We start from the raw sequence: 14,471 nt of genomic DNA on the forward strand, positions 1-14,471 counted from the left end.
GCGGGTGTCTGCGTTACTTTTCAGCATTTTCCTTTTTTTCTTATTTTTGTCTCACGCGTTCTAAGGAGACCATTGTCACTGTTCACACCTGAGCTTGAACAGTGACAATGGTCCTCCTCTTCCAGAACTTTATGTGGCATTGTTTGGTGGAATTGAATACTTGTAATTGTGGGTTTGGATTCATGTTTGCAGGCGTCTGCGTTTTACTTTTTAGCGTTTTCTCTTTTTTCTTTTATTCTTATTTTTGTTTCACGCGTTTTAAGGAGACCATTGTCACTGTTCACACCTGAGCAGCACTGTTCATACACTGTAGCAGTATTGTTTATGGGACCCACAATCACTTTATTTAAAAAAATATATTAAAAATGGGTCCTATAGCACTATTCATATATTTAAAAATTATTTTGTTATAGTGTTTTCAGTTTTCAGTTTTCAATTTTTAGTTTCAGCAAAAATAAATTGTATCCAAACAAATCCTAAGTTGTAAATTATGGTGTCCTTTTCAAAAGTGTGGATGTACTCCTTTTCAAAGCTGTCATTTGGCTTCATAATACTCTTTTTTACTTTTTTTTTTTTTTTTTTCCTTGTAGGCATAAAGCAAATTTTGAAAAATAAAATGCAAAGTTTTTTTTTTTTTTTTGGTTGGAAAATGATGATTTAAATTATACTTGTACCTTGTGAACTTTTAGCCTTAAATAAGTTTGTGAAGAACTTATATAGAAGTTTAAATTTAAACCTAGGAAGCAAAAAAACCACTATAAACAAAGAGGATAAACTATCTATTTCAGACTATCCCTTGACTTGTAGGTCAGTCAAACATTATCTTATTAACTAAGAAATGCCCTATGATTTTTCTTATGCTTTCAATTAGCATAAACAACTCTTTTGTTAGAAACAAAGATGTGGTAGGATGGCCATTTGCTTAATAAATTGTATCCAAGCGGATCCTAAGTTGTAAATTATGGTGTCCTTTTCAAAAGTGTGGATGTACTCCTTTTCAAAGCTGTCATTTGGCTTCATAATACTCTTTTTTACTTTTTTAAAAAAAAAAAAAAAAAAAAAAAAAAAAAGGAAGCTAGAAATAACTTTAAAAATTTTTGCATGCTACCATAAGCGTTACAACTTAAGAAATTCTTTAATCAACGTTGCATGTGCAGATGCAGTGGTGAGACTGTTGATCATCTGTTGTTGCATTGTGAAATAACTTATGTAATGTGGACTTTTATCTTGTCAGTTTTTGGAGCATAATGGGTATTGCCCAAGAGAGTAGTTGAACTACTTTCTGGATAGAGGAATTGGTTTGAGAATTATTCTACATTTGGGTAGAACTTAGCTCCTTTATTCCTTCTGCAAACTTTGTGAAAAGAAAGGAACTAGCATACTTTTGAGGGAGTGGATGCCTCAAGCCCTCGACTATTTAGCTAAGATCTTCTTTCACAAGAACTTTGTTTGAGTGGTATTGTGTTTTGGGTCATAGTGAGATACGTTGCATTGTAGATTTCATTCTTTCTCTTATATTTAGATTTTAATTATCTCTTTAGGATACTTTGCACACTGTTGTGTAAGCAAGACAGTTCTTTCAATAAAATATTATTACTTAAAAAGAAAAATTCTTGAACAACATGTGTAATACATGAACTTGTATGAATTACTAATGGACAATAAACAAAAACAAAAACAAAACACCAAAAAGCTGATAATTACCATATCTAGTCTGTTTAAACTCTCTGCGGTCCTCGTGTGAGAGATCAAGATAATCTTGAGGATATTCAACTCGGAAGCTAACCTGTGAAGAAAACCATAGCTCTCTATAAAAATCTTATAGGCAATTAAAAGATACTCATGAAAGTTGTCTTCAACTCAGTTTTAAGTTTAGTTGAGACATATTTGTCAATTCTTCTTCCATTTCACAACACTTGGTGACAGAAAAAAAAAAAAAAAAAAGAAGAAAGTATCAAACTGTTATTCCATTGTTCATAAGGAATCATTTATTGGCAAATGCAAAAGTGAAGGGGGTGCAAATAGCAACAATTCAAGAAAAGCTTGTGCTTCTCCAGACCAAATATAAAAGACACACCTAACTATGCTAAACAATAAGATCAGGAATAACATTTTACGAAATTATTAAGATGACGATACTACCAATGTAAAGGAGACAAGTAAATGCCACTAAGTTACAAGATTCTTGGCAAAAATGAAGGATCAAACTTTAGATGAACGAATACCAAGAAAACAGTGATTTTATCACATTACACAACAAGAACATGAATATTTGAACTTCTAATCCAAAAGGCTCACCAGAGAAACAAGTGACTCATAAGATGGAACAAAAGCACCCTGCCTCCGCTTTCTCTCAGCTTCAATGGATGCTTCATTACCAAATGGTAAACTAGTATCCCTGGCAGGTTGCAATTACTGAATTTATTATTTTGTTTTAAGCACAACCAAGTAGCATTGATGTCATTACCAACCAAGAAAATAAGAATCCCTGGCAGATTACAGGAGGATTCACCTTTTGGTCAAGATCACCTGAAGACTGTGCCAAAAATTAAATGTCATTGAAGCGATATAATTTTCTGGGTGAGAAGCAACTTCCAATAATGCATTTACAATTATCATTGATTCATCAGAACCTGAAGAAAAAGAAATAATTAACCAGAAAAGAGATTTATCAGATAGAAGACAATTGATAAGATCAGGAGCACTTGGCAACACTACAAGGTACTTTGCTCCAACACAGGAAGAAGCATCCAAAAGTTTCTAAAAAGGGTTTCAATCATTTATAGATAAGTGTACCAGTGGCAATCAGTTCAACGTATGAATCGCCCATGTCAGCAAATAATCGAGCAATAGCCTTGACATCCTCCTCATCCTAAAAGTACAAATAGAATAAAAAGTTAATAATTACCCTTAATGCAATAACTTTTTGAGATCTGAACATATATACTTTTTTTGAACTCTTTGATGGGAAAAAAAGGGTCTCCAACAATTTGTTTACCCTCAAAGGAAAGCATAAAAGAGAAAAGAAATAGAACAAAAAAACCATTTAATTCTCTGTCATCATTTCATTTAGTAGAGCAATTTTAAAATATCTAATATTATGCAATAATCTCATTTCCCATATCATCCATGACAACCATGCTAAATTTCACTCAGATTTAGCAAAATCCCTGGGACCAAACACACCCAGTGTATATCTTTACCAATGTACATTGCCAAGGTCATGTTCCCAGTTTGGAGAACACTGTAGCAATAAATATATGAATAAGTCAAACCATATCAAATCTTCTGGTTTATAAGATATTCCCAAGTGTGTGTGTGAAGAGGTGACCTTTCAACCAAGAATTGTTACTTAGCCAAAAGTAGCCATAAATTGTAAGATGATACGTTCTAAAAAAAAGACCACTAGTTTAACAGGAAGCTATTTATTTAATGCTATTACTTTTCTCAAATACATGTAATACCTTTGAAGAATCTTTAAGAAGTGCCTTTAGACTCATAACTTGAGGTACAAGTACTTGAATCAAGGGCATCTGTACAGCAACACCACCAGAGCTTCCTGCCGCTGTGTAGTGTATTAATTCAGAAATCACTGCAAAGAAGAGAGGGTGTAATGAAAACAACAATCTCATTAGATATTATAGAAATAGACTATGCAAGTTTTAAACATGAATTGGAAAAGGAACTTTTCTAATAAATTCCCCCAGAAATATTAGTACTTCCCAACTACGATACCATTTACGGATGCTTCTGAAAGAGGTTCAGAATTCAAGCTTGAAAGAGCTGTGAGCACCAATGGGTGAGAAGCAAGAACAGATCCAGGGATCCTGAAACCAAGACAAGATTCACTTTTCATGTTATTCACCCACTCCGCAAAATTCAAAAGCTGTGCATAAGAATGGCACTCCAAGGACCCTTTGCAAGTTGAGGCATATTAAGTCAAGTTACTGAAGTAACAAGTTTTATTGATATCAAAAACTGGACACCCTAGTCAAGTAAGATACATGATACACAAACACAGGAGTACAACATATTTAAATGCATAACAAATGGATTCATAGGACCCAACTCAACAAAGCCATTGAGACAACTATTTCAAGAAGGATAAAAGAAAACGTTATGTCTTATCATTCTGTTCTTTACTTCAACCCATTTCCCTTAGCTGTCTAATCAAGTCTACCCTTAAGTATCACAATCTCTTTACATTTTGTCAAACAAAAAATTAAAGCCAAGGCCCCAATATCTCGAGTCTCCATACAATTTCCAATCAGTAAAAGCCTCGAAATCTTAAACCTCTATGATTCACTCTATCACATAATAAATAAAGCAGAGTCCCCCGCATCTCATTTGTAAAGTAGTGATTAAGCCCTCCTAGAAAGCCAATATTAAAAGACCCAAAGGATAAGAAAACTTTCCATTAAGTTCAAGGAGACTAGGCCCTACTTCAAAAAAAAAAAAAAATCAACAACAATGGAGCAGCAGTTTGAAGTTGTTCGAAGGGCAAGCCACTTCTATTACACTAAGGGTTTGTTTGTTTGAAGGTGAAATAGAGTGGATTGAAAACTATGGAGAGAAAATAGAAAGAGAAACTTTTTTGGAGTGTATTTTGTTGGATGGAGAGGAAGGAAAAAAAATGGTGGAGCCTAGGTGTTTTCTTCCTGAGCCCAACAAAAAGTTCTCTCCAAAATGAAGAGAAAACTGGGAGGAGGAAGCTCATTTCATGAGCTTCCAAAAATACCCCTCACATTGGAATTCACCTTCCAAGTCTCCAACATGTTGGCTTTTTTTTTCCTTTGATTTTTTTTTTTTCTTTCCCTATTACTAACGTGCTGGCTTCCTTTTTTCTTTTTCTTTTTTCCTTCGAATTTTTCTTTCTCTGTTACTAATAATCTGGCTTCCTTTTTCTTTTTCTTTTTTTTCCTTTGATTTTTTCTTTCTCTATTAATAACATGTTGGCTTCTTTTCTTTTCTTTTTTCTGGACGTGTAGCTTTCTTCTTCTCCTTTTTTTCTTTTTTTTTTGGTGCTCATATGTTTATTTTCTCATTAATTTTGGATGGTTTTTGTTTTTGTTCTTTTTTTTTTAGAAAACAGTTTTGGGTTAATTTCTTATGCTATTTTTTTTCTTTAATAAAGTGTCCATCTATACACAATTTTTTTAAAAGTATAATATGTTACTTTTTGTTTTATTTAAAATGGACATGATGGTAAATTTACACAAACTTCATTTTCAACCAAACAAAAAAGTTTTCCATCCCTTCACTTTTCCACCCTCCCAACCAAACACAAACGAGAGAAACTAAAATATTTTCTATCCTCCCACTTTTCCATCCTCTCTCCATTTTTTATCCTCCCACTTTTCCATCATCCCAACCAAACAGACCCTCAAGAAACTTTCCTATCATCTATCGCACAAATAAATGGACTCCCGGCTATTAAAAACTTCTTTTTTTTTTTTTTTTTTGAAAGTGCAATCAATTTAACAATTCTTTCCCAGGTGGAGGATCAGAATTTATCAAACTACCCCAAGAACCCAGTAAATGCAAACCCTAACTCTTTACATAAACTCAATGCTAATTTTGCCACCCATGCACCACTTTTAATGAACAACGCCACAACAACATAATTTGTCCCAGGACCTCCTTTAGATTAGAGGGGTAAGAGCCACCAACTGATATTTACTACAGAATACATAACATGCACGAAGTACTCCCCTCACTGTATAGAAACAAATTCTGAATGAAAATTTTAATTACATGTATGTACAAGATTCAAAGACGAGGAAATACATACCCATGCTTCAGTCGAAGCCAAGATGCAAATGCCTCAAGAACCTGACAAAGGCATTAGGTTGAAATGATACAAAACCAGTTAGTAAACGATCCAAAGTGAGCACCTATCATGTCCTGAACATCAAAACAAACTAAAGAATTACAAAAATTCTAACAAGAACAGCTCTTACCTGCTCCTTAAGTTCATTGATACTCAAGCAAGCTGTCAAGATACTTAAAGCAACCTCCATTTGAGAAGTGAGCTCTTTTTCAAATTGACGGCGTCTTTCGGGACGAGCTGCTATTTTGTAATTATATACTTCCTGATTACAATAACAAAACAGGTAGAGAATGCATAGAGGCAGCAAAATTACTAACTATGTATTATTAGCTTTTCAATAAAGACCACTAAAAGAAGCATTCCTGCGTTTCTTTTTTTTAATGTCCGACTCAATACTATTACTTTCTCTCAAACCATGGTAATATTATTATTTTATCAAATCATTAATTATTTATTTCTTTTGTAATTGCTTCAATGTTATATTTGTGTTATTATTTAGCAACAACGAAGTCTTAACCTCAAAACTTTGGGGTCGACTATAGATCCACAACAAACTAATCAAAGTTAGCCACATGTATTCTTTTCTTTCATTCAACCCAATCCAAAATCACACTCTCTATTATGACCTTAATTGACATATCATTTTTTTCCTAGATAAATAATGAAAGGGTTGGTGGGGGTGCAAACTCTAGTGCCCAAGCACCACAAAAGATGTTGGAACCACTAGGGCCTTACAACTCTACTAATGTTATTTTAAATCTTTCTCTTCCTTTTTTGTTTCCTCGACCTTGAATCAACTCATTTTCCCTCATTGATGCATTAATCTCTCTTCTCTGCACATGAAAAAACTATCTCAAGTAACTCTTCCCATATTTTCATCAATTGGGGCCCCTTATCATTAAAAAAATTTCTTCTTTTGGAATCCTATCTTTCCTTGTATTTCCACTTATCCATCTTAACATTATCATTTCAGCTACACTCATCTTATGAACATGTTGCTTCTAAAGAGCCCAACATACAGTACCATAGAGCATAGCTAGTCTTATAACAATCTTAGAAAATTTTCCCTTTAACTTAAGAGACAACTTAAGAGGCATTTTACAATCACACAATACTCATGATACGCTTATCCGCTACATTTAACCTACTCTCATTATATGATTCACATCTTCTTCAATCTCTCTATCCTTATAAATTATTTATCCAAGCTATCAAAAGAACTCATCTTTAGCTCCATCATGCTGCTGTCAGAACCTTCAAAGGATCTTATTAAGTTCCCCCCAAATGGTCCACATAAGATAAACAGGTACAGCTCTCCAAATATCACCATTATTGTGATTAGCAAATCTCCCCTTCCAAACTCCAGCAACTCAACTAGAGACACTGGCCATAGGCTTGCTCTATTTGGGCACGCAACGTCTATGGGGGTTAGTATGGGCTGATGAGCTTGCAATGAACCAATTGTATCACAGGTCAAAAGAAGATAATTGAGGCCACACAACTCAAAAATTTTATCATGTGAGCATTGTTTACTCCAGAGTCTTCATTTTTTTTTTTTTTTGAAACATGGAATTCTCCAAGAAAAACCTCAACTACATAGGAGTGGTCTGCAAGACCCAATTGGTCCTCACAACAGGTCTCAATCCCAGCAAAGATCAAGCAGCACGATGGTTGCCAATGGAGTTCTGGCAGTGGTGCGGCATGTCTCTCATGGTGTTGAGGTAAGTTTGTGTGAATTTTGAGAGGTGACAAGGCCAGTTGGTGACTGGGTTTCACAAGAATTATGTCCAATGGATTTGAGGATAACTGCTGCCCCAGGGGTGGGGGGTGCAAGCGAGTTTGGCTTTCGGCGATCTTCAGTTCAATGATAGGCTTGACAAATTTGGGGCCAACAGGTTTGCTTTAGCGAAACCTAGGTGTTTTGGGTAGTGGCAGTGAATGAGACTATGTTGGAGATTGGGTTTGAGAGAGGTATGACTGGTTTTTGTGGCTTTTTTTGTTTGTTTGTATTGTTGATGGTGGTGGGATGGGTTATTGCGAATGGCAGAAATCAGATTTTGGCCTTAACTTGGTTGTTGATTTTTTTGGTTGTGAACCCATGGCAATGCTTTGAACGGTTTGATAACAAAACCAATGCAGAAAAAAAACCAAAACAAATTCAACAACAGAAATGGAAGCAGCACCTAGGCTTGCTTGGAGCCAACACGTAGCATGAGAAAACAAATCCAGTAGTAGGTACCTAAAGTTGGCTTAAGTTAGCACAAAACCATTGGAAAATGTCCAGGATAAATTTTATTTTATTAATCATAAACTTGTCTCATATGAGAAAAATACCATGAATAAATTTCTTACATAGAATACTAAAACCAAACCTTAATTCTAGTTGACTTGGGAAAGCCAATTATTGAGTTACAAAAATAACCTTGACTCTAGGAAATTAAATAAAATTCTTCACACCTCCGGCGTCACTTTCCCTACAACCATGTTAAGCAAAGAGTGCTATAATTAATTTATTGTTTCAAAGTTTTCAGGATCTTCCTTACACTTAATCATTTGTTTTCAAGATATGCTAGCAGTTGTTTAAAATTTTGGAGTAAAAAAATTACCTATAAACAACCCTGCAACCCCCCCCCCCCCCCGGTGCACGGGCGCAAAAAAAAAAATTCCAATACACTGTCTAACCAAGCACATTCTACTTGGACTCAAGGGCATTACTTAGCTTTTCTGTGGACAACATTCTCATCATTTAATTCATTTGTAGAAAACATTTCTGTCTTTCTTCTTCCTAAAAAATGCTGAATACATCACAGATATAAATTCTCAACACACGTGATTTAATATATACCTCGGGCAAAACTGTAAGTAGCTCCAAGAATCCTGGTATGTATTCTGGATGAGAATTCATCTCATCTCTAAGCCAATTCACAATACCACCATCTCCCCAATCTTCTGCAGGAACATATACAGCCAAAGCAGCCACCGCAATGCTAATCTACAAAGCAAGCCATTTGAGCATAATAATATCCTCTTGGTTTCATAATATTACAAGATGGATATGCATGAGAAAGGACTTTCAAATAATACCTGAGTTCTAACTTTAGGAGGCCTTTGTGAAATTTTTTCAGTAATGTCTGCATTTAAAACATCCATGCAGCCAAATTTCATGAATATGATAAGAAATTCCTTAAGTATTTTGTGTGCATGCATATGAATGCTTGTATATACGGATAAAAAAAATAACACGGCTTCTTCATTGACTAAATCTAAACAAAGCAGTAATAGGAGACAATAGCAGAAAAAACTACTATAACCCAATCAAATATCTGGCAAGAGAAAGGAGTGGTGAAATCCACAGCTTGACAATAATGAGATGTGCTACTGCTACCACAAGATCCAAAGTCATAACCTAGATAGCATTATTTACTTGTACTTCTTCCTTTACAATTACACATGAGCTAATCAACTAGATTTCTATCACTTTCTTCCTTCCATAAAAATGCAACATCCAGATAATGATTGAACATTTTTCAAAGTGGTATGGACACCAAAAAATATATTTTTGATGCAAGGGATCAATAATCCTGTTTCTCATGCTAATACTAGTAAAAACATGAAATTCCAGTATATGTTTCACAGGCATGTAAAAATGGAATTAATTTGCCTCACAGTTACCACAATCTCAAAGATTAATTAATAAGGACCGATCCAATTCAAGTGCTTCATTAGAGAGATACTGTCTTCTGTTGAAAGCAGAAGCATATAACTTACAAAAACAAATCATTAAGATCTGTAACATCCATTGATGAGATGTTCACCCATCTTAATTCTTTTACTTATTGAATTTATAAGAATCAAGGGAAGATAAGATTTTCTACCATTTTATACGCATAAAAAGTGTTTCGCACAATTGACTACTATTGAGAAGATGCAGCAAAAATAAATTCTTTTTTTTTGGGGGGGGGGGGGGTTTGTTCTATTAACTAATCTGATGATTACACACACACACACACACACACACACACACACATCCAACTAATGAAACAATTCAATAGCATCTTTGTTTTGTTACATAGACAAAAGAACACATATCATATATTTCAAAAGGGAAAAGTCATGTTCCTACTAGCAAAACCAGCAATTCATGCTTGATTTATCCGGCAACATTAGTAGTAGTAAATATGATATCAAAATCCAAGCTTCTTCCATGGTCAAAGGTATAAAAAAAGATACTCACTCACATTTAAGGAATCCCGCAATGGACGAAAAGCTTCAGAAGGTAGTTCTTCAAAATCTCGTTGTACCTAAATCAAATGCAGAGTGCATGAAAACTCAAAAAGAGCCAACATCACATGCTAAACAAGTTTTTTCATTGTTTAGAGTTTCACATATCTATAGAATCAAGCAAAAAATATTCACAAGTGTGTAAGTTTACCTTGCTTCTAAGGGTCTGAGAACAAAAGATTAAGGTTTCTAGATTGCTTGTGGCGTCGTGAAGCAAATTATCAGCAACCTAAATAGGAAAGAAAAATGTTAATCCATCTAAAACAGAACACTGACACATGGCTTGATGGGCGGAAAAGCCAGATAACAAGAAAATAACTATATTACATAACAAATTCTAATTAGAGTGAAATGACATATAAATATAATAGCATCTAATATACTTATTAAAAAAAAAAAAACATGTAATAGCATCTGATACAAATGGAACCATCACACAGGAACACCAAAGCTTTTTGGAAGATTCCTTTTTCTTTTCTTTTTTTTTTGGGGGGGGGGGGGGGTGGGGCGTGGCACAGTGATAACAACTGCTAGAACTGACCATTTAACTTCAGTCTATACATTAAAAACATGCCTTAAATATAATCCAGGAGGAGGCAGTTCTATTAGAAAACAGGAAGCTTGCTACAGAGAGAGAGAGAGTTAACTGCTACATATAAATCAAGTCCAAAGCAATTTTCATACTAAATAATGATTTCAGAGGATAGTGTTTGAAATATGATGAGTTGAGCAGAAGAATGAGATTCATCTTTCAACTGACTTTGAGAATATTTGCTTAAAAGAACTCATAATTGATATGCTGTCATCATAAGTTGTAAACCTTTTACTGACTAGAATTAACGTAGTGCCCGAAATCAGGCCAAGCCTAGCCCAAGCCCAAGATACCAGGCTTTGATAGTGAGCATGAGCCTTCAATCTCAAGCCAAAGTCAAAGCAGGCAACACTGTGGCTCATTTGCAGCCCTATACCAACACATATCAGTTAAAATTTAATACTAAACAAGTATGGAAGAAACAAATTTCTTTGATAATTAACTATTTGGAAATTCAAATTCTTCTTCCCAAAACAATTCTATAGCAACAATACATTCTCTAGTTGATGCACAAAATTAAAATTACAGTGCTGAATTACATAAATTTTCATCAGTCAGAAATATACAATATGAGATTTCAAAAACTTCCAGTATATTATTTTTCCCTATTTCTTTCCCAGAAACCAAACATAATAAAATTAATTCCGGTATACAACATGAACTTCATACCATTCCCAACATAAATTCTAAAATTCAAACTTGCCAGTTTCTTTTCATTTCTCCACATTTTCTCAGTAACCAAACAAAGCATACGTTCATTTCCTTCCCAGACATATAACCAAAATCGACATATACACATAAAAAATACAAAATTCAAAATAAAAAATAGTGAAGCACTACTCAAATTTCAAAAACAAACCCTAAATGAAAATTCAACTCCTTCACATTTAAAAATAAAACACATGTAAAATTTGAAAATGTGCTTGTGAACTTCTCAGAATCCAATTCTCATCGAAACCAAACATAATACAATTAATTCCAGTATACAACATGAACTTCATACCATTCCCAACATATATTCTACAATTCAAACTTGCCAGTATCTTTTCATTTTTCCACATTTTCTCAGTAACCAAAAAAACCATGCCTTTATTTCCTTCCTAGACATATAACCAAATTAACATACACATATAAACAACACAGAATTCAAAAAAAAAAAAAAAAAAGAACTGCGAACCCTAAATGAAATTCAGATCCATCACATTTGAAAAAAACCACACGCACCTAATTTGAACATGTGCTTGTGAGCTTCTTGAATCCAATTCTCATAGAAACCAAACATAATACAATTAATTCCAGCATGCAACAACTTCATACCATTCCCAAGATATATTCTACAATTCAAACTTGTCAGTTGCTTTCAATTTCTCCACATTTTCTCAGTAACCAAACAAAGCACACGTCCATTTCCTTTCTAGAAACAATACAAATTCAAAATAAAAAAATAAAAAAATAAAATAAAAGGAAAGTGAACCACTAATCAAGATTTCAAAAAACGAACCCTAAAAAATTCAAATTCAAATTTAAATCCCTCACATTCCAATACTTCACACATGCGCTCACGAACTTCCCGAAATCCAATTCTCAATCCACAAAACAGTAAAAACATCAACCAAATTCATCTCGCAACAAAAAATCAATCAAAAACATACACAAATTCTTCGCACGAATCGAATCCAAAACCTCCAAATCTAAGAAGCAAAGCAAAAAAAAAAATCGAGAGCAGTACCTGCCACGCATCGAGTGTTCGCTGAAAATCTTGCAGCCACCGATCGGCTTGCATACGCACAGTATCGTCTGGGTGATGGTACAGTGCATTTAGGGCTTCTTTCACTGTGTTCTGGAGCTCCATTTTTTGAACTCACAAAATCAACCAAAACCAAACCAGTAGCTATTCGATATATTAATTCCAGACTTTCCAGTAACAATACATATCTCTCTGTTTGTTATTTTTTTTTCTTTGTTTGTTCGCGTTTGATTTTTGTTTTTTTTAATTGGGCTTGGGTTTTTTGGATAAAGGGGATTTTGGCGCCCGGGGGGGTGAGAGGAATGATGATGATGATGATTGATTGATGATCAGGAATGGTTTTTTTTGAAGGGAAATGGAGGTGATTTAGTTTTAGCCGTCTGATCTGTGCGTGTTTTTTGACTATTGGTCAACTCGAGCTGGAGTATGGACACGTGCCATGTGATTAGATTGGGGTTGGGTTCTTTGGGTCCCACTCAACAGCTTGTCAATGTTGAAATCCCCGTTGGATTAAAACATTTGAACTAGAGAAGAGGAAGCTTTTTCGTTGTATTTTTCAAATAAATAAATGAGTATAATATAATTTAATTCTACTTTTCAAAAAAAAATTATAAATGTGATTAGATGAGTTTGTTTTTATTGATTTATTTTAAGTAAATAATTGTGTGTAAACACAATTATACTTAAAAAAATAAAAATAAAAAGTATTAAAATACACAGAAGAGCATTGTTTGTACTTCGTTTGGAAGTGGAGATTGATGCTAAAGTTGGTTTAGATGTAAGGGTGAGTTTGGTTAGCTTTTTGTAAAAGTGCATAATGGAAAAGTAGAGTTTTTAAAAAGTGCATTTTCAAAAAACTGAGTGTTTGATCAAAACTGTTAAAAAATGTTTTTTGAAAAAACTGAGTGTTTGGCTAGCATTTATAAAAGTGACAGTTTGAGGGGTAAATTACCAAAAAAAACAATGTATATATAAGGGAATTTATTTCATACTTTTTTTTTTTTATGTGAGTTTGTTTCATACTTAAATCAACTACTTCATCATACTTAAATCAATTTTTCTCTTTCTAAAAAAATTATTTTTTTCTCACCAATATTAGCTAATAATAACCTATCACTTAAAATTTATTGCGAAAGTATTATGAAAATACTGTGATAAAAATTGATACTGATTTTAATTTTAACATACTATTACAATTATTTTTTTCTCTTTCTAAATTTTTTTTTCTCACCAATATTAGGTCCAGAAACTCCCCTAATGTTGCTTATTCTTCCTTGCTTTTTGATTGTAGATTATTGTTGGAAAAGATTCCCCACATCACAGTGAAGCATGTATTTAGGGAGGCAAATAGAAGTGTTGATGCACTTGCTAGAATAGGTTGTAATTTGCAGGAAGATTTTGTATTTTTTTATTTTCCTCCATCTGATGTAGTTGCTGCCTTAGTGAGTGCAGACAAAAATGGGAAAACATTTTGTAGGCATGTTGCCAACTTAGCCATTTTAGCAGCCTAGTTTATATATATTTCCTTTAAACCAGAGAGAGAGAGAGAGAGAGAGAGAGAGAGAGAGAGAGAGAGAGAGAATGCCAAGTTAGCCATTTTGGCTGCCTAGTTTATATATATTTCCTTAAAAAGAAAAAAGAAAAAAAAGAGAGGTTGCAATTTGTAGGAAGATCTTTTTTTTTTTTTTTTAAATTATCCTCCATCTGATGTAGTTGCTGCCTTAGTGAGTGCAGACAAAAATGGGGAAACATTTTGTAGGTATGTTGCCAAGTTAGCCATTTTGGCTGCCTAGTTTATATATATTTCCTTAAAAAGAAAAAAGAAAAAAAAGAGAGAGAGAGCATTTTTTGTACTTGACATGTTCGCAGATTGACAATGTAGCAACATTTAATTTAATTTAATTTTTTTTTGAAGTAATGACGATGCCAAAAAAATAAAATATTACTCTTGATTTCTCTTTCGTGTAGTAGTATGGTAAGAAAAGTATAGCCCTAATCCACATCTCATTGAAAAGCAGAAC

At 33.8% G+C, this 14,471-nt stretch overlaps 1 protein-coding gene across 1 annotated transcript; it reads right to left on the reverse strand.

Annotated features, from left to right (window-relative positions):
* Positions 1-1,636: 1,636 nt before the first annotated feature.
* On the reverse strand, positions 1,637-12,788 carry LOC112014164 (transportin MOS14). Its single transcript, XM_065770336.1, has 13 exons — positions 12,433-12,788; positions 10,263-10,340; positions 10,069-10,131; positions 8,915-8,961; positions 8,676-8,822; positions 5,961-6,092; positions 5,792-5,832; positions 3,736-3,827; positions 3,465-3,592; positions 2,797-2,872; positions 2,513-2,633; positions 2,299-2,398; positions 1,637-1,786 (listed from the first exon to the last, which is right to left on the reverse strand). Exons 5-13 carry the CDS (start codon positions 8,733-8,735, stop codon positions 1,652-1,654), a joined length of 885 nt encoding a protein of 294 aa, XP_065626408.1. The 5' UTR covers positions 8,736-8,822; positions 8,915-8,961; positions 10,069-10,131; positions 10,263-10,340; positions 12,433-12,788; the 3' UTR covers positions 1,637-1,651.
* Positions 12,789-14,471: the final 1,683 nt, after the last annotated feature.

The sequence above is a fragment of the Quercus suber genome, unplaced genomic scaffold (genome assembly GCF_002906115.3).
Source record: "Quercus suber isolate HL8 unplaced genomic scaffold, Cork oak 2.0 scaffold_30, whole genome shotgun sequence".
NCBI lineage: Eukaryota > Viridiplantae > Streptophyta > Magnoliopsida > Fagales > Fagaceae > Quercus > Quercus suber.

Bases quoted from the DNA above. Each gene is read 5' to 3' on its own strand.
- LOC112014164 (XM_065770336.1), bottom strand. From the start codon at position 8,735: ATGAATTCTCATCCAGAATACATACCAGGATTCTTGGAGCTACTTACA. The intron at 2,634-2,796 runs GTACACTTATCT...CTTTTTCTTCAG, and splicing joins CGTTGAACTGATTGCCACTG to GTTCTGATGAATCAATGATA. The intron at 1,787-2,298 runs GTGAGCCTTTTG...TTTTCTTCACAG, and splicing joins ATGAGTCACTTGTTTCTCTG to GTTAGCTTCCGAGTTGAATA.